The sequence below is a fragment of the Tinamus guttatus genome, unplaced genomic scaffold (assembly GCF_059628265.1).
Source record: "Tinamus guttatus ecotype Peru unplaced genomic scaffold, ASM5962826v1 Tinamus_guttatus_pri_ptg000753l, whole genome shotgun sequence".
Classification (NCBI taxonomy): Eukaryota; Metazoa; Chordata; class Aves; order Tinamiformes; family Tinamidae; genus Tinamus; species Tinamus guttatus.
The window spans coordinates 897683-918038 of NW_028289287.1; the positions used below are offsets into that span (position 1 = coordinate 897683).

Genomic DNA, 20356 nt, shown 5'->3' on the forward strand with positions numbered 1-20356 from the left:
TGTTTATTGATGCGGACTATCAGATACATTGCCAGTCTGCATGTTGTGGATTTTGGATTTGCTAGGTGTGGATAGCTAGTGATGTTTGCTGAATGCTAAAATATCAAGAGATATGCTGAGTGTTCATGTGTTTTTTTCTGAGTGAGTTCTCAGAGGTGAATAGGACAAATGTTGCATTACTTCTCCTGATAAAAATGCTTCCCTTTTTAGTAAGGGATGCTGCAGTTACTGCCAGGGATGCTGCAGTTACTGCCTAGTTTCAGAGGCATGTAGGGCTTCTGTAATCAAAGAAGCTGGCAGACAAACCCAGACATCTGCAGAATATTGTAATCTGGCTCTTAATCCATTTCAAAAAAGGTAGAAAGTTGGGGACTGCTACTACCCCAGTGTATGAGTGTCATTATTGTCTTTGTGTCATTGCAAATAATATTGTCACCATATCTAGATCTTCTGTAAAAGGTCTTCTTAACCATGGTGAGGTGAACACTTAAGTAATCAGCACCTGAAGAGCTGAACACTTAAATAATCCTAGAGTGCTCTGAGTGCTCTGGGAAAGTAACGAGGCTTTGTAGCCCCTTACATGGAACATATGCAGTGTTTCTAACTAATTAGTGTGTTGCTTGTTTGTATAATCAGTAGGTACTGAGCATTCATTTCTGCCTCAGTCATGACATTTTATGTCTATTTTACTGTGTTGCTATTGATCTTTTGTTCTTGCATTACAGTCAGTAACTTATTTTTTTTTTTTAGTTTATAATTATCACTAAATCATTATGTAATTTATAATTATGCCCCATCAGTTACATTCTGACATCTTCAGGCATGTGTGCCATGGATGGTGAGACTCAGGCCTCTTTGAAACTGAGTGACTTGTCTTGGCTTTATTTCTTTAGAGGTTAAGGATTGATCTTTTGCTATTTAAAACTATACTGTAAACCATTAAGTATTGATCTTCTTTCTATTTTAAGTCACACTGTAAATCTTTCTAATCTATTTCATAAATAAGATTTCAAACCACAACCTTAGGTAAAGGGTTTGTAAACCCTTTTACCCAAAAGGTAAATTGGCATCCGGCTCAATTCTACTTTCAGGCTTGTTTTTGCAGATTTAACCAGTCTGGTACTTCCTAAGGTGAATGAGCAAGTGAGGGGAATTTGCTGACATAGGCACAGAGATAAATAGTACAGGTGGCTTTCACCATTTGAGATTTGATTTAGGGTTTTTCTTCACTGTTTTATCTTTTTTTTTTTGTTTTTGGTAATATTCTGATATACACTCTCTACTAGAGCTATATTTCTGGCTCTGCACTCTTCCCATGGATAGAGGTTCCATTTTCTCCATTTTCTGTCTGCAAAACCAGCTGGCCTTTCTAACAGTTTTTTTTTTTTTTTTTTTCCCTGACTCAGGCTTAACTGCATTGTAATTTAACTGAGGTTCTATTGTTTTTTTTTCCCTCCTCTATTTCTCTATTTTCCTTTCTTTCTTTCTTTCTTTCCCTCTTTCCCTCTTTCTTTCTTTCCCTCTTTCTTTCTTTCCCTCTTTCTTTCTTTCTTTCTTTCTTTCTTTCTTTCTTTCTTTCTTTCTTTCTTTCTTTCTTTCTTTCTTTCTTTCTTTCTTTCTTTCTTTCTTTCTTTCTTTCTTTCTTTCTTTCTTTCTTTCTTTCCTTCTTTCTTCTTTCCTTCTTTCCTTCTTTCCTTCTTTCCTTCTTTCCTTCTTTCCTTCTTTCCCTCTTTCCCTCTTTCCCTCTTTCCCTCTTTCCCTCTTTCCCTCTTTCCCTCTTTCCCTCTTTCCCTCTTTCCTTCTTTCCTTCCTTCTTTCTTTCCTTCTTTCTTTCCTTCTTTCTTTCCTTCTTTCTTTCCTTCTTTCTTTCCTTCTTTCTTTCCCTCTTTCCCTCTTTCTTTCCCTCTTTCTTTCTTTCCCTCTTTCTTTCTTTCCCTCTTTCTTTCTTTCCCTCTTTCTTTCTTTCCCTCTTTCTTTCTTTCCCTCTTTCTTTCTTTCCCTCTTTCTTTCCCTCTTTCTTTCTTTCCCTCTTTCTTTCCTTCCTTCCTTCCTTCCTTCCTTCCTTCCTTCCTTCCTTCCTTCCTTCCTTCCTTCCTTCCTTCCTTCCTTCCTTCCTTCCTTCCTTCCTTCCTTCCTTCCTTCCTTCCTTCCTTCCTTCCTTCCTTCCTTCCTTCCCTCTCTCTTTCCCTCTCTCTTTCCCTCTCTCTTTCCCTCTTTTCTTTCCCTCCTTCTTTCTTTCCCTCGTTCTTTCCCTCGTTCTTTCTTTCCCTCTTTCTTTCCCTCTTTCCTTCCCTCTTTCCTTCCCTCTTTCCCTTTCTCCCTTTCTCTTCCTTCCTCCTTCCTTCCTCCTTCCTTCCTCCTTCCTTCCTCCTTCCTTCCTTCCTTCCTTCCTTCCTTCCTTCCTTCCTTCCTTCCTTCCTTCCTTCCTTCCTTCCTTCCTTCCTTCCTTCCTTCCTTCCTCCCTCCCTCCCTCCCTCCCTCCCTCCCTCCCTCCCTTCTTCCCTTCTCCTTCCCCCTTCCCTTCTCCTTCCTCCCTTCCTCCCTTTCCCCCTTTTCCCCACCTTTTTTTCTTAAAAAAGGTTTCTTAGTCTCTTGGCTATTGTTCCAAGGTGGGTTGTTTTCTTCCAGGAGCCTTTCCTGGAGTCCATCTTACTCTGCTTGTAGCAATCCCTATATATCTGGATATAGCACTGACACATTTCTGCCTGGATCTGTCTTGACAGAAATAAGTGTATATGTACTGTCAGAGATATCTTGGGATATACAGCAGCCTCAGTGTTGCTGTTGAGCAGTAATTCCAGCCAGGTGTCCCAGGTGGTTGTAAAAAATCTTTGAGTCTTGTCCTGAGAAAATGTCCAAGTGGAAAAAAAGAAAATAAATCTGGAAGAGTCTGGAAATAGATGATATAGGCATAGAAACATAGAGATACTGTCTACACATTAAGTAATGTAATTAGGAAAGCCAAAGCCAATCTGGAGCTGAATCTAGTGAGGAGCATGTAGGTCAGTGAAAAGACTTCTACAAACACAGGAAAAGGAAGGCTAGTGAAAGTATGGACCCTCTAAAAAATGCTGTGGGAATGCTCATTACAAAGAACACAGAAAAGGCAGACATTCTGAATACCTCTTTGCTTTGGTTTCTACAGGTAAACCTGAGTCCAAAAATTCCAAGTACCTGAGACCTAAGGGGAGTCTCGAGCAAGGAAGACTTGGAGGAGAAGATCAGGTTAGGGAACAATTAAACAAACTAGATAAACTCAAATCCTTCATGGAATATACCCGTGAGTGCTAGCAGATGTTACTACTAGGCTAACTCTTGATTATCTTTGAAAGGTCATGACAATCAGGGGAGGTTCTTGAAGACTGGAAAAATTTCTGTCTTCTAGAAAGTCAAGGAGGACTTGAGAAGCTAAAAGATGGTCAGGCCCTCTTTGGTCTCTGGAAAGGTGATGGAAAAGCTAATCCTGGAAGCCATTTTCAGACACTTGAAGGGAAAGGAGGTGATTGAGGCAGCACGGGTTTACAAAGGTGAAATGCTTAACCAAGATGATGATTTTTTATTGTAACATGTCTGGCTTGGTGTGTGAGGGAAGAGCAGTGAATGCTGTTTATCTTGGCTTTAGAAAGGCTTTTGATACTCCCATAACATCCCTATGTTAAAGACAAGTTGATGAAGTATAGGCTAAATAAGCACACAGTGACGTGGATTGAAAAATTCCTGAAATGTTAGGCTCAAGGGTTTATGATCTGTGGCACAAAATATAGCTGGAGACCAATCACTACTGGTGTCCTCCAGTGTCTGATGATGTTCAACCTATTCAGTGACCTAGAGGAAGGGACAGAGTGCACCCTCAGCAAATTTGCTGCCAAGACTGGGAGGATGGGTTAATATACCAGGGGGCGGTACTCTGTGGGCTGAAGAAATGGGCAGAAAAGAACTTTGTGAAGTCTACCAAGGAGAAATGAAAAGAAGCAAAAAGTCCTGCATCGGTAGAGGAATAACCCCCAGCACCAGTTAATACTGGAGGCTGACCAGCTGGAAAGTGACTTTGCAGAGAAGGACTTGGGAATCTTGGTGGACAAGTTAAACATGAGCCAGCAATGTGCCTTTGTGGCCAGGAAGGTCAATGGTCTCCTGAGGCCACATCTGGAGTACTGTGTCAAATTCTGGGTATCTCAGCGTAAGAGACATGGATTTATTGGACTGAGCCCAGTGAAGAGCCACAAAGATGTTTAAGAGACTGGAGCTTCTTTCATATGAGGAGATGCTGAGAGGCCTGGGACTGCTTAGATTGGTGAAGACGGAAGGCTCAGCGGAAATCTTGTCAATGTTTATAAATGGTTGGTGGGAAGATGTAAGGAAGATGAAGCCAGACTTTACTCAGTGGTGCCCAGTGGCAAGACGGGAGGCAACTGGCATGAATAGAAACACAGGCAGTCTCTTTTGAACGTTTTAAAAACACTTTACTGTGAGGGTAATTTATCGCTGGAACAACTTGTCCACAGAGGATGTGGAGCCTCTGTCCTCAGAGATATACAAAAGCTCACCAGGCTCCTGGGCAACTTGCTCCAGCTGACACTACTTTCAGTATGAGCCTTGAATTAGGTCTCCAAAGATCTGTTTAACCTCAACTCATATGTGGCTGTATGAGTGAAATGATGAAGTATGCAGAGATGATATAACCTGCTCCTAGCTCTGTTTTAATGACTGGTGGTATGAATGTTACCAAATTTTCTCTGTACTTCAGTAGTGTTTGTCAAACAAGTTTTGAGATGGAGGCATCAGTTTTGAGAACTACTATCGTAGGAATAATAAAAAATCTCTGGTGTTCTGAGCTTACAGTGTGCTAGAAATTAGTTCCATGTTTGTAAGAGCAGTCATTCTACTCTACATCTATATATCTATATGATATGTATGTATTTTATATATATATGTATGTGTTTTATATACCTACATACATATACATACACACACACATATATATTTCTGGTAATAAAGCACAATGAGGGTATTATTTGTGTTCCTGATTCTGTAACACAGGTTGCCATTTGCTCAACCGATCTGTCACAGCTGTTCGTAGGCCTGCATTATGGACTGGCTTGCCTAAGTGATGGAAGGGGTCTTTGGGGTTTTTGTTTCTATGTTTTGTTTGGGATCTGGTCTCCTTTACACTTGATTTTTGTAGGTGGAGGAAGAGAAATGAAGAAATATTTTAAATCCTCTCTGATAATAGAAATGTTCTAAAGTGAAATTATACTTTGTGAGAAGTATTTGTCCTTTCTCCCAGGGGTAGAATTTTATCCACAATCTGTGGGAATAGGATTATTTTGAAGAAGTGGTATGTGTGACTTTGTTGACAATATGCTTCCCAAATAAGTAGTTTTAAAGTAGTGTGGTTTTGCATGGAAAATATTGGCTTATGGAAGGGACGCAGTGTAATGTGGCAAATAAGAAACAACAGTTGGCCTAGAATGAGGTATGAGAATTAAATAACTGAAGAGTTTTGAAGACTTTTGAACAATCTTCCCAGTTAGGTGACTCAGTGTCCACAGTATCTTTTCCCTGACTTTCAAACTTTATTCCTGAAACACCCTAGAGTCCTTTCCAGCACATGTCGAGGTTTATTCATATTCCATTTAGCCCACACTTGTTTTAATAGAGTTAAAAATCTAAATTTTCTTTTTCTAATCTGTCTTTCTCCACTAGTCTATTTATAAATTGCACAATTTGGAAGCGCATGAAGCACTCTGACCAATGTGCTTGCATAGAGTTTAATTAACAGTTTTTCCTTTTGATGTTGGTTTGGCAACCAGACAGAAAGACGAGCATTGCAGATGTCTGGTTCAGATATTGTATGAGTGAAGCAAAGGGAATTCAGTAAACATTTTGACTGCACCCTTTCTATATCTCTTATCCCTCTGCTGCGAGAGGGACTACACTTTCTACTTTTTTTTAAGTGTTTCTGGTTGTTTGCTTAATATAGGTAAGCGCAGAAAATCTGCAGTCTCTGTTCAGCTTCTCAAGAAGATATGGATGATTTGTGTGTCTCAGAACCATCTGTTTATGGCCCAATCCTTCTTTAGAGACTCTCACTTGAAAGAAATCAGTTTTTGGTAGGTGACCATTTAACAAACATTCAAAACATTGTTCAAAGTTAAAGACACAAAATCTCACTGTGGTCTGTAACAACACACAGAACACAATGTGTACCTGCTACTTCTGACAGGAGCAAGATGCGTTCATTAGCAGTCACTTACCTCTTGCTTTGGATGGAAATTGTTCTCATCTATAGGTGTTTATGAGAGGGATAGTTCTGTAATTTAGAATACGGCTAGTGAGGAAGTAAAGATGTGGAGTATGTACTCTTTTCCTGGTGCTCCTTAATAGGCACTCCATCAACATACTTTGATAAGAATTAATCCTTAGCTTTTTGTGCATATATGTGAATTATATGCGAGTTAGCAGGACAAGGAGGGAAAAACTAAAGTCTTGACTCCTCTTCCTCTACAGCAACATAAATCTTGAGTGATTTCTTGACTATGATGAAATAAGACTAGTTTTACCCCAGTGTAAATGATGGAAGATGGAAATTCTTGGTATTTATACAGAAAAAAAATATAAATGTTCCTTTTCTCAAGACATGTCTTATTCTTCCTTTAAAGAAAGTATTCTCTTCATTCACTACCACTGTGCTGATTTTTCAGATCAGTGCATGAGTATAGAGAGATTAGTATTTTGATTTAAGAAAACTTAGCATCCTGCTTTCAAAAAGACATAGCCTTGAAATGTGCTAATGTGAAGCTGTTGACGTGACTAGGAGTCAAATGCCTTCCTCCAGGATTGTAAAACTATGTCTGTTTGCCTCTCTCATGAGATTCTTAGCGCAGGAGGAGGGAAGGAACCAATCCAATGGAATTCTTGAGGTCTGAACTGAAAATTACCATGTCCAGATGTGGCTATAGTAGATGGTAAATGGTAGTAGATGGTAGATTGGTCTCTTGTAGTACATTACAGGTGTTTGTAGGGGTTGCATGTCCTTCACAGAAACAGGATATCAAGTCTATGAATTTGTCAGGAAAGAAAAGAGCATGTCTATGTTCCATATTTTGCTACTTCAATAAATTCAGATTTAAATTTATAGCTATGCTTTCAAGCACTGTCATTGCTTCTCTTTGAGTTCTTTCAGTTTCTGGCATATAGGTTGACTGGCTTGGGCACAGTAATCTTAATTATTTTTCTTTCTCAAAACAATTAGGTAGCAGAACATTGTGCAGTTCTCTTCTTGGCAAATGCCTTCCCCCACATTGCCAGAACATTGCTGAGCTCTTCTCACTTTCTCTTGTCATTGTAAGTGGTTGAAAATAGCAACCATTTGCTTTATAGGTAACAGATCATGTTTGCCACTGGAAAATTTAATAATTCTATACAAAACCTCATGAGCCATATGCTCCTCCTTGCTGCTAGAATCTAAACACTTTCTGTGTTATTTCATGCCCCTTTATCGAAATGATAGACAGTTTAACACAGATCAGATTGGGGACTATTTTTTGTGGCTGCTTTCGCCTCCTGGAAGCTGTGTATAAGCTATGCATGTTGCCAATCTCTACAGATAAGGCAGGAGTGTGAAGAAGATGGCTCATCAGAAAACTCTCCTTGTTCTTGTTACATGTTTAACGTGTTCTGTGACGTTTGCTTTGCTGGCAAATGCAAGGTATGTCCTTTCCCAATCAGCAGGAAACATGAGAGTTAATTGTATTGCCCTGTGGCCTGAGTTGCTCATAAGACATTGTTGCTGGATGCTGATTAATACAAGTGTCTTGAAGCAAAGATGTAGGTCCATAGATTATTTCTGTTTTTTAATCAAGTAATTCCTCCTTCACTTTATATACCTGACAATATTCAAATAGCAATAAATGTGAAAATAAAGCCAAATTACTTCTGGAATGTGTGTGCCAGATTGTAGAATAGCTTGGCAGTATCAGAATCATATTTTCAAAATAAATATTTTATTTTTTTTATCTTATAAACTGTACCGTATCAAATTTCCTTATCTTCTGTACAAATGAGGTAATCCTTTTTCCCCAGGAACTTCCAAACTATCCTGTGGGAATAATATCTGTAGAGTTACTAAACTGATACATGCTATTTGAAGACTAATTATTGCCATTAGTACTCCTATTCTGGTTTAGGCAATTTGTTACTGAAACAAGGCAGAATAGCCTACCTAATTAAATTAATGTAATTGGAGTAATTATGCCAGTGATCCACTTGTTATGTTTGATACTTCCCACAGGTTGTTGTCCTTGACCACCTTGAAATTGGCAGGTGTAAGAGATGTACTTCTTTTGCAGAAGAGTCCCAAGTTTTCCCTCACTTTTATGTTGGTTCTCCTAGCTGGAACCCTGGAATAACAACAGTGTCATTCCTAAAGCCCTCTCACTCCTGCTTTCTCTCTAGCATCTTCTGTCTCAGTCTTTGGGTTATGAGATGTTTCACGTGAGTTACTGAACTCTCTGAAGGTCTTAATATTTTGCAACCTTTACATTCACTCTCAGCATCTCTTTGGAATGTCCATGTGCGTGATTACTTTACTTCTTGCAGTGAGATCCTGAAGATGCAGGGCTGAGTATTAACACATACTTATCAATATGTACAATGAACTGTTCCCCAAAGTAGAAACAGTTTTTGTGAGCTTCTTGTACAGACGCTGCTAATTTGTCCAAAATATTTATTCTTTCTGAAAAGTTAGTGCTAAGTATTCCACTAAACCTTCCTTCTTTAACAGAAATTCAACAATTTTGGTCTGTAAAGACATTAGAGAGTGTTGTCAGTTTGTTCATACAGATCTCATTCACAGATCTCATTTCTACGCCTTTCATTGAATTCAGAAGGACTATGGAGAAGCTGAATGAGAGATTTTTTCTTAAAGCACTGAATCCTTACCAACATTTTCTACTAAAAAAAATTGGGTGAAATCCTGTTCCTTTTGATGGAATTCTGTGAGGAATATTTCACTAATGATGTAAAAAGGTTGCCAGAGCAGATCTTGAGTCTGTCACAAAACAACGATGCAGGGCTGTCTTTAGCATCTCAGATTAGAAAGTCTCAACCTGTCCTGCTCACCCCCTTCATTTGGTGATATGGACTTCAACATTTTCAGGGTTTTTGTTAAGGTCTTTGAAAATTGCTATTTTTACTCAGAGGGAGTAAGAAGCCATAAAATGTGTTTGAAAATGACACCCCTGACATATGTCCTTTTTTTCTTCTTCTTCTTTTTCAGAAAGTATTTTGGAGAAAAAATAGGACTTTATTTTGCATGGCTGGGTTTATATACAGAGTTCCTCATTCCATCTTCAGTAGTTGGGGTTATTGTATTTTTTTATGGTTGTATAACCATTGAGAGCGACATTCCTAGGTAAGCTTCTCTGTGATCAGTATTTTGTTACTTGAAAAACATAACTGTACTTTGTGGACATAATCCTTAGTGAAATTATTTACTTCTAATGTCCCCTCAGGATGTTATACTATGTGACCAAAAAAAAAAAAAAAAAACAGTCAATCTGACACACAATTATTAGTGTCCACCTTTCAGTGAAAAAGGACACTTTCTTTGTTCCATCTGTAGCTGCCTTCAGGTAGGAACAGGATACAGCAAGCAGAAATGTTAGTCCAATTCATTATGGCAGTTCTTGTATTCTCCCTCTCAAAAAAGGGGGCAAATATTCAGCAGTATGGAGTTAGAAAGCAGTATCAGTTATTGCTGATAGATAAATGATGAATGACAACACTTTGAGTTAGAGTTTATTTTCTTAGTCTGGTCTGAATGAATCGCGATTGGCTGTGTTTCTCTGTGGGAAAGACTGTGCTAACATTTAAACTGAAGTGAGATCGATAGCAAAGATGTCTCTGCAGCACCCTCTGCTGCCCTTTGAAGTAGAAGAGAGCTTTATATTAACTATAACAGCTGAACATGCCTGTATGCCATTCAAAGAATTAGATATATTGACGCTACAATTTGAGTGGCACTTTTTCATTTGAAGTCATACAAAATAAGTCATTTAATGATAGTCAGTATAGGAACAAACATAATCATATGTGATAATCACTAATGTCCTCAACTGGCAATGACAGAAAGTCAAACTAAAGATTCTTGAAATGTAAGGAGGATTAATTTTCAGAAATCTCTATGCACACAGCATTTTGATACTTTTAAACCATATCAGTTTTTGTGCCTGAAATAACTTTCACATTTCAGGAACTTAAACCAAACCTTATGGTGTAAGGTGGTGCAGACAAGATTTTGTGTTAAAAATCTATTTTGGGAAAACACCCATTGATTAGACAAATACTCTTAAAAACGAAATGCAGAGTAGAGTGACTCTCAAAGCAAATGTTGTGAAATACAACATCTTTACTAAGAATAACATTCTTGGCTGGTTAAATCTTGTAATTTCAGTGTTTGCATGCATGCTGTTTATACCAAAAACACAACATAGCCTGCAGATGATTTTGCAAATTTGTTCTGTCTGTGACCACCGTGCCTGGGTTCTGACGTTTGTCTTTGTAACGTGTTATGCAGAATATACAGAAAGACAAAAATTTATCATGAAAATGGCCAGTCCTGGTACACAAAATAGCATAGTGTTTGACATAATTGTTGTGCCATCCTGTTAAAAAAATGTGTGTTTGGTAAAGTGCAAGCAGGAGTTTATCCCACAGAATTTCCTTTTCAACCACTTCAGAATTTTTTTTCATGCATATAAATCTGATCAAACCATGTAATTGGGTGTAGACATGGCAAATTCCAGTTTGATTTTGGTTTAAATATTTTCTTCCAGTGTTAACCTCAATCCTTAGTGATTCACTCTTCTATAATACAGAGTAAGGATTAGATTGGTTTGCTATGAAGCCTTGTTTTTCTGTTGGTAAGGTGCCTGTAGGTATTTTAATATTCTAGAACTTGGCAATATAGGCTTGAAGATATACATATCTCATGGGAAGATCTCTACAACCATGTCACATACATTACAAAGCAGTAGTAGCTATTATGTGCTGCTTGGTATTACTTCAGCTCATCCACTTTTCCTGAGTCATAATTTCCTAAGAACTTATGTACTTGCCATTTACAGCAAAGAAATGTGTGACCAACATAATGCCTTCACCATGTGCCCTCTGTGTGACAAGTTTTGTGACTACTGGAACCTCAGCTCTGCATGTGCTATGGCTCGGGCCAGCCACTTATTTGACAATCCTGCCACTGTATTCTTCTCCATTTTTATGGCTCTCTGGGGTGAGTATTGCTTTGCATGTTAACTTCGTCACTTGTTCTTGGCACTCCTGACAGAGATGAAAGCAGTGATGCACAGCAGAATGTGGTAGCCTCCCATATAATAAAGTGTTATTAGATCAAATGTGCTTCATATGGGTTTTCAAAGTTGCCAAGCCTCAGAGGGCCAGTAAGGGGCTGAGACAGGAGAAAGCAGTGTTACAAGGCTTTCGTTTGTCAGCTTTGGAATAAATACAGAGGAGCTAGGTTGCTCAGGGAAGAAAAATTTATCTGATTTGTTTAATGTCACTTCCAATGTTCATATTTTCCTTTGTTTTCGGTAGACAGGGTAAGTCCCTGTAACGTCTTCTGCATTTTGGGCAGGAATATATTTAAGGCTTCATATGTGTAGGCAGCTGAGAGGGTTTCATTTAAGCACAGAATGCACTTCCATGTGGTACATGTGACTTCCATGTGACTTAGTCACATAATTTCAACAAAATTTTATGGAATTACAAATGCACTGGTGCTATTACTATGTTATAATGTGTTCTAATGTATTCCATGTAGATGAGATTGATTTTCCTTAATGGTAAAAGTGCCATGCTTCATGGAAAAACTCAAAACACTTCATAAATGCAAATGAATACATTGTAATATTTTTGTAGTGCTCCTTGCTACACCTCTGCCCTGAACACTGTGCACTGTGCTTGCATGTCTTATTGCTGGTTTTATGCCCTCGCTCACTGCAGTTAAAATGTTAAAAACCCATGAGAAGAGCTTCTGAAGATTGCTACTGTAAAAAGAATTTAAATTTTCCATTCATTGTTCACATGAGGAAATTTTCATTCATAATGTGAGAATTTGAGCGGATATATTATCAAAGTACAGCCATCCCCTCCGCAGTCAATGTGTTCTGCTTTCACAATTCGCTTTAGAAATAATTGATTGCTAGCTTGATGTTGGGTTTGATGATAGCATTGGGTTTATTAGGAATTTATATACAGAAGACATTAAGGAAATATTAAGCTTTTATTTGCTTTTATTTTCTGGAAATCATTCAGCAGAATGATATGATAGAATGATAGAATGATATCATAGAATGATATCATAGAATGATATCATAGAATGATAGAATACGCATTGCAAATGGCCAAAGATTGGCAGACTTGCAATGACTTGTTCTCCTGCCTCAGCTTGTTTTCAGCCCCTGAACATACTGGCAGATGTGTTGCAGCTTACCTGCTGCTGTAAACAATGCCATAGATGGCCTTGACAGAATTCCAGTATATTATTTGGACAATATGTGTCTGATATGTCAAGGATGCTTGCTTGGCACTGTGGTGCAGAATGTATAAGTATGGTCTGCCTTGTCGAAGGATTACATCACTATGCTAGAATTAAAAATAAACAAGGGAAAGATGTTAGCTTTACCATGTTGGGACAGGAAAGGCAGAAGTTTCAGTATGGTTAATATCTTGAAAAGGACTCACACCTCATTATGAGTCTTTGTGATCCCAGCAATACCATTTGCCAGTGACTGTGTCTACAAAATGCAAAGTCATGCTTGACTCACTGTGCTTCTTGTAGCCAATGTTCTGATATGTCGAATTCCCGCTGTCAGGTGTGTTTATAAGGACAGTTTAATATAATGAACTTGTTGATTTTACAACAGCTACATACTGTAGCAGCAGTTGTGTATCTGGCCCAGTAAATTAAAGGGAATTATGATGATGTTAATTGTTTTTAACAGTAGATTCTCACAGAACCAAATGTGAATTTTAAAAAAATGAAATTTTGAAAAATAGTGAAATCATAATAGCTAAGTTAGCAAAATATGTTTGTATTTAGGATATCTAGAAGATATTTAAGTTTCCAAAACATATTAAATGTAGCTTTTATATGTGTTTTTTTTTTCTGTAAGGAAAGAACAGATATAGCAGCTTCCTAGCTGAATATCTGGATTTACTTGTACTGTACTGCCAGTCCTGTGTATAAATGACATTTATTTCTTCTATGTGGTTCTTTCAGAACAGTCTTTCACTATGAATAGATTCTGCTTTGTAAGAGTCAGGCTATTTTACTGGTACTGTATCTTTTCCCAATGTTATAGCTCACACTGAATGTAGGTAAATTTAAATTTATCAGATTTTGCAGTATTCTGCGTCTTGTAATGTTATCTACAAGATGTCCAAAGTGACCTAAATACTGTTATGATCTGATGATGTTTTTACAGTTCTTTGTGCACTTTAACAGAAAAAAAGTGGAATGAAGTATAAGAAATGGCAAGTAGTAGTGCCCATAGTTATTTTTCTTTATAGATTTTATTTATATAGATTTTTATTGGGGTGTATGTGTGTGTGTATATATATTATATATATATTATGCATATTATATATACATATGCAATATGCATATATGTGTATGACATATATATATATATATAGTATAAACACACACACATATATATAGTATAATTTTCCAAAAAGAGTTGTCCACAAGTCAAGAGTAAGAGGTTCTATAAAAGTAGTTGTACGAAGGTATCTATAAATCAAGAACAGCTAAGCAAAGGGCTATCTAGAGGAAAGAACAGTTATGGGAGGAAGGTCAGGAGACCGTAAATATGAGACAACAGTACAACATCTGTTTCTTCATATTAAAAAAAGGAAAAGCAGGAGACTGAACTGCTGGCCTTCCCTGCTTGTCCCCTTAGGACAAAATCACTGTGTCTATATAGGACAAAAACATTCAACTTTACCACTATAACATTTCAGGATAATAGTTTTTTTAACGTATTACTGAGGGTCATAGTTTACATGATTGGAATAGGTATCAATAATTTATTTCAGCAGCAGGCTCTACCTACCATCTTCATATGTTTCTGACCTATTAGAAACTTGATAATTTCCAATCAGGGAAATTTGTTTCACTAATTGAAATGTAATTGATGAATATTTACATCTGGGTTTTGTTTTGCTATATACTTTGCACTCATGAATAATAGAATGACTCATGGTATATTAAGAGATGTTCTTGAGGTGGATATCAGCAGATCTGTGTTCATTTCCAGTGTCTGACAAAAAAAAAAAAAAGAATATATATATATATATAGTGATTTTTGGCATTTCGTGTTGTCTCTGTATATTATTTGTAAAAAGACAGTAATCGTTGTTCCCATGATATGCATGTGTTCTTTATTTAGAATTGGGTCTGGGGCTATTTCTTAATATTTATTTATAAATGAACTACTGTGATGTGATTCATGGGATTTACAAGCATTCACAATAGCACATTGGATTTATAGTTTCAAAACTGTTCTATTTTTCTTTAAGCTACAATGTTCCTTGAACAATGGAAGCGTTTGCAAATGAGATTGAGTTACTTCTGGGATTTAACTGGCTTGGAGGAAGAAGAAGTAAGTTTCCTTTCCCTATGTTCATTCACTGTATAATTTATTCTCGATCTAGAGATAAGTATTGGTAATCATGAGCGCTATCCAATTCAATTCATAGCTATGTATTACTAAATGACTATAACTGACATATTTTTGAGTACCAGGGTACTCAAGCACATACATAGTATTGATCATGACTCAACTTTATTTGTAATAATGAATTTTGAACCAGATTAGAACATTATCAGAGGACCACTTTTTAATGTCCACATGTGATTATATTGCTAGAGTGCAATAGTAGAATGATGTTAAACACTTACCTTCTCATATAGATACTGCTTAGTTATGCGTAACAGAAATACTCTGTGAAGATCACTGTAAAATGTCTAGTTAATGTAAATAATATTTTCTTCTAGGTATAAGTGCCTTTCCTAATGCCGTAGTTACAATATCTTAAGTTTCTTAAGTTAAAGTACTGCAGACCTGTTTCATCAGTGATTGAGCTTTCTGCTTAATTTGGGTTTGGGGACCCTTGTTTATTTTTAACAGATAAAGAATGATGTTGAGAACACTTTTTAAGTATCCCAGAGTCAGCTTCAAGCCTGAGATGACTGAAAAGCAAGAGATGTTTGTTATTAACATTTTTAGAGTCCCTAGATCTGTTTTTAGTCCTGTTCTCAGTCATTGTTCACATGACATAGCCTATAGTCCGTTTTAGCTGCTGATTCTCAACAGAGGTTTAATTTCTATTTTTGAATAAGAGAATGCAGACATTAGCCTTAATTATACCACTAAGACCAGGTAGACTCTGTCCTATCTCCTAGCAATAGATTCCAACATGGCTCCAGAATAGTGTCATATTCAACTTCAGAGTAATTTGGAACTGCAGCAATTAGACTCCCTTTTATACTTCATGGTAATCTGAGTACCTGTGATAAGTAATTCAGTGTGCCTGTTCTCTTCATTGGCTTAACAAAGTGTGGTTAGGTTCCTGGCTTTTCACTTAAGACCTGCTTCAGTCAGAGATGATTTCAATCCATTTCCTCCCATCTCAGCAATGTTCATTAAAGACTGGTCTGTACAGAAGGCTAAAACAGGACAACTCTCCATCTCTGCCACTTGAGTTTAGCTCAGAAAGAATGCTGAGACAAATAAAGTAGAAAGGAAGTATGCTGAAGGCACAAACCTCATACTGTAACATCATGATGATGCTATTCCACTTATCTGTTCCTTAGATAAGAGTTAGAAAAAATGTAAAAATAACACTGAGAACAGACAGTAGTCCCTGGCATTACTTTCGCTCTATCATTGTTCTGAAATAAAACTTCTAGCACTGTCTCTAGAGAAAGGAAGATCTCCCAAGAATTCCTCCCCGAAGAGTTAACTTAAGACAGTCTTTACTTTTTCTTTTTTTTTTCTTTCTTTTTTTTTTTTTTTTTGATTCACTCCTGTCTGTTAGTGAGCAACTGGATGATACTTACGTTATTGTTTTATGAATACATACTGGATGAGTTGTTGTCCTACACAGAATGGCGTACTACTGCCTGACAGAATAGCAATTTTGTATTGCATACACTACTAAATGAGAGGTGGGAGATCAAACTTTGTTCTTGGCTCTGCATTCTACATGGCAAACACAGCAGATTTTACTGAACTTTGAGTTCACCACTTGCACTATAAATTCCCAAGGCTTAACTCAATATTTTCAAAATGTTGTGAAAGGATCTATAGATTTGTGAGGTCTTGTGATGAAGAACTCTGAAATGCTAAACGTTTATGGACAGGAACTGTAAGATCAGCAAAAATCCCATGTTTATGACAAATGAAAGAGTGCCAGACACATCTCAGCACAAGCTGAATATGTAGAAAAACAATAGAAACATAAGCTGGAAGGGACCTTGAGAAATCATACCTTGGGCATGGTAGGATCAACTCTACTTAAGTCACTAAGAAAGATGTTTGTCTAATTTGTTCTAAAAGAAATTAACCAGTGGAGATTTCACTTTTTCCCTGGGCAATCTATGCTAATACCTATCTATCAGCTAAAAGGCTTCTCCTAATCTCTAACTTAAAGTTCCTTGCAAATATACACTTTTTCTTGTTCTCTCTTTCATAGGTGAGGAGATTCCTGTCCTCTTTTCAACAAAATTTTACATAATATCATATCCCTCTGTCATCTTCTTTCTATGTGAACTGGCCTGAGCTCTTTCAATCTTTCCTCTTAATGCATATTCAACTCTAATTTGAAAAATAATAGTCAAACTGGATATATAAAAAAGGGTTGTGTATTGTCTTTTGTCAGCTCTTGGAACTTCACCAAAAATGAAGAAGTTAGATAAGATTTTGTTCACCTTTTATCCATTAAGTTCATAAGTATGATAGTAAATAAGGCAGCTGTTTGTATTTATCAGTGTGGTAATTGCTTCAGTTGGCGAAGCCTTTACAGATGCTACAAATGGTATCAGAAAAGGAAAACTGTTTTTGATCAGATTCATGCAGAGGAAAATAAAGATGGCACACACACAGGATTACTGAGTCCTCTCAGAAGAAGGAAAGGGACAAGGAGAATTTCAGGAATTTTATACAGCTAATAACTGTTAACAGTGATAATAGTTATTATTATCAATCATTTTAAAAAGCAAAGTTATGGAAACAAAACAGGGAGAAAACAAGTATAAAAGCTGAAGAACTGAGCAATAAGCATTGTGACGGTTATATTGAAGTGCATGTCTTCAACGTCATATTAGTGGACTCTTGACTATAAATTTTTCAGTAAAATTACTTCTTTAAACACATTGGGACAATTCTTTTGCTTTTTTTGCTCTCTTCATGAGAGATTAATTTAGTCCATTTATTTGTAAATATATTGGCAAATGCAGTTGGAGAAAACACACTCCCTAAGGCTTGGATTCATATTTGCAGCTGGTAGCTGTACTGACTTAGAGGATTTGCATTGCTTGTACATCCGGGATCTGCAGAAATTATAGGTAGCATTGGGTACCAGACTGAAAGATGGATAACTAGCTTGAAAAGCAATTGAGCAACTGATAAGTAAGGGAAGGGAAGACAGAAAAGTAACAAGAACAGACTAGAACCATTAAAACAAACAAAACCTTGGAAATGTCACAAAAAAAGCACTCAACATGCTGTTCCCAGATGTGTTTTGATGTAATTTATTTGAACAGGATGTATACTTGTTTTTTAATTTGAGAATAATAAAGCATCAATAAAACAAGAGAAATAATGAGAGAATCTGCACCCTATTCTTCTATTTGTGAGAAGGCTGGTGAAGGAATATTTAGAGACTATCATTAACAATGTGAGGAGAAGGAACTTTTGACCTCTGATGAATCTTCAGAAATGTCTTATGATTATATTTATAGGGCCTGGTGTTTTCCTGACCTGGGTATTCTGTTTAAAAGGGATTCTACCTTATTTTACCAACAGTCCTATATAAAATTGGAAAGTAAGTACTATTTTAAAAAATGAAATCCTAGACCAGAGTTTGGAAGAATAAATGGTCAGACAGCAAAACACACAATACATGAAAAGCTATGAATGGAGATCTAGTTATAGTTCAAACAGTAAAGATGTTTCAATACAAGAAAGAACTTATCATGGTTGTTTGTTAGAAACATATTTGGTAAGTTAAAATTCCAAGTTAAAATCCTTGCTTTGGAGTTTCGAATAATACTAGCTCTTTGTAAAAATTAACACCCAAAGTCTCTTTTTTCCTTTTGCTCTTTGATAACTTACAAACAGCAACAACAACAACAAAAAAGAACACTTAAGACAACCCTGGGAATAGGTAAGATGCCCCACAGATTATCAGTCTATTGAGATAAAATAAGAAGAAAGGTAGATTTGGTTAGTTGAATTGGAGAGTAAATAGCAAGCAGACTTGGTGGCATGTATCTCCTTACAGATAAATCCCATTTTCCCCTTATTCTTGGATTATGGTTTAACTAGATCTTTTCTGCTACAGTTCCCATAAATTTTGGTGATTTGATTTGTTTGATGGCTGCAGCTTATCTTTCACCTTTCACCCCTATTGAGAAGGGGTTATTTTCTGAAGTTCTCATAGTGGCCACTACAACATGCAGTATTTGCTTAAAACCCAGTGTTTGCTTAAAAGTGTGTAGAAAAGAACAACAGACTCTCAAAAAAAAAAATTTAAAGCATAGTACACTTGGGACAAATGAACAATGATGGTAAAAGATATTCATCCTCACTAATTCTCATGTTTCTTGCACAAATGAATCTATGCTTTGGGTTATTTTCCCCAGGTGTATTATTCCACATTTTTTCCTGTCTCTATTCTGATTTTCCTGTTGGTCCAAAGATTCCAGATTTTCCAATCTCTTTATATTGTTTTACTACCTTTCTTGAGGGTCATCACTCCTTTAAGTGAATTTTCTATCACCTTCATTGTATTCCTGTTAACACTGATTATCTAATTAGCCTGAGGTGGCTGTAGTAGTCCTTAGGGAGTTAACTCATATCTTATGGACAAGTCCCGTCAACATTAGATTTAATAATGTTTTGTTTAGGATATTTGAGATGAGATTTTATTGGAATAGTTGGAAAAGAAATGTTGAAAAAAGTATGTTATTCCTCAGGCCTTGGGGGAAACTGTTTAGTACCAGCTGTTGTTTCATTAAAATCATACGTGAAGGCACACTTTACACATATTTTAATTTGTAAAGTAAAGGAAACAGGGCAGATGGCAACTCATTTTCTTGCCAAGAAGTCAGTAAAGATCAGTGGTTAGATTTTTTTTCATTCCTTTCATTTCATTTTTCATGCACTTAATAACAGGACTTGACTGCTGATCCACAGAAATGTCACAATATGTTGGGGCTCCTAACTAGATCTTTTTCCTCTTTTATTCCTGTCAAACATATCAACATATTCTCATTTTCTTTCTATTATTCTTTTTCTATTATAAGGATCTCCTGTGCCTTTTCCAGGACTGATTTTGTCTGAAATCATCACATTTTTTGCCTCTTTGTAGTGTAGTCTTGATTCATTAGGATGTTAATAGGTCATTGTTGGTTGATAGACTAGTTTACTGAGGGTGGCATGAGTTCTTTTTTATTGCCTTCTCCTGACCAATTGTGTAAAAGCAGAAAGGCCTGGAGATGCAAGCAGACTGGGTAGCTGTGGCCCTTTGGAGAAGGATGGGACCCTTTGGAGAAGATGCTGAAATGGGCTCTACCAGCCTTGTGTGCAGCACAACCCTCCACTCTGGCTTTTGTTGACCAGGGCAAAATTATGACGTAGAGGGTGTGGAACAGTTGCTGGAGGAAAGGGACAACAAGGAGTAAAGTCTTGCTTTCCAATAGTTCTCTACATCCTGTACCTTTATCCAGCACTGTCCTCTCCCTCAGGAACAGGGACCATTTCTAGGGCCTTTCCATCTTCTTCTCCCACCTTCTGGGGACACAAGAGATCCAGATTGTTAAGTAGGGTTTGTCAGTGATGTACTTCTTCCAGGCTGGGCTAGTGATGAAGGTAGGTCGGTGTGTGAATAAAGATATGAGATGCGTGGAGGGGATCTTGTACTGCAAGGCAGTGCATGTATTGACAGAGACAGGTCTGAGGACGCAGAGAGGGATTTTCTCATCTTCCAGAGCCTCACAAGTCCTGTCTATCCTGTTCAGGCTCCCTGAAGACACAGTAAAATATTCCTAACT

General features: G+C 37.1%; 1 protein-coding gene across 1 annotated transcript in view; it reads left to right on the forward strand.

Annotated features, from left to right (window-relative positions):
• Positions 1-20356, forward strand: part of ANO2 (anoctamin 2) — a 169200-nt gene that overhangs the window by 62853 nt on the left and 85991 nt on the right. The window contains exons 11-13 of the mRNA XM_088537398.1: positions 9281-9415; positions 11130-11290; positions 14599-14681. Of these exons, the coding sequence (XP_088393524.1) occupies positions 9281-9415; positions 11130-11290; positions 14599-14681 (379 nt within the window). The remainder of the gene's footprint in view (positions 1-9280; positions 9416-11129; positions 11291-14598; positions 14682-20356) is intronic.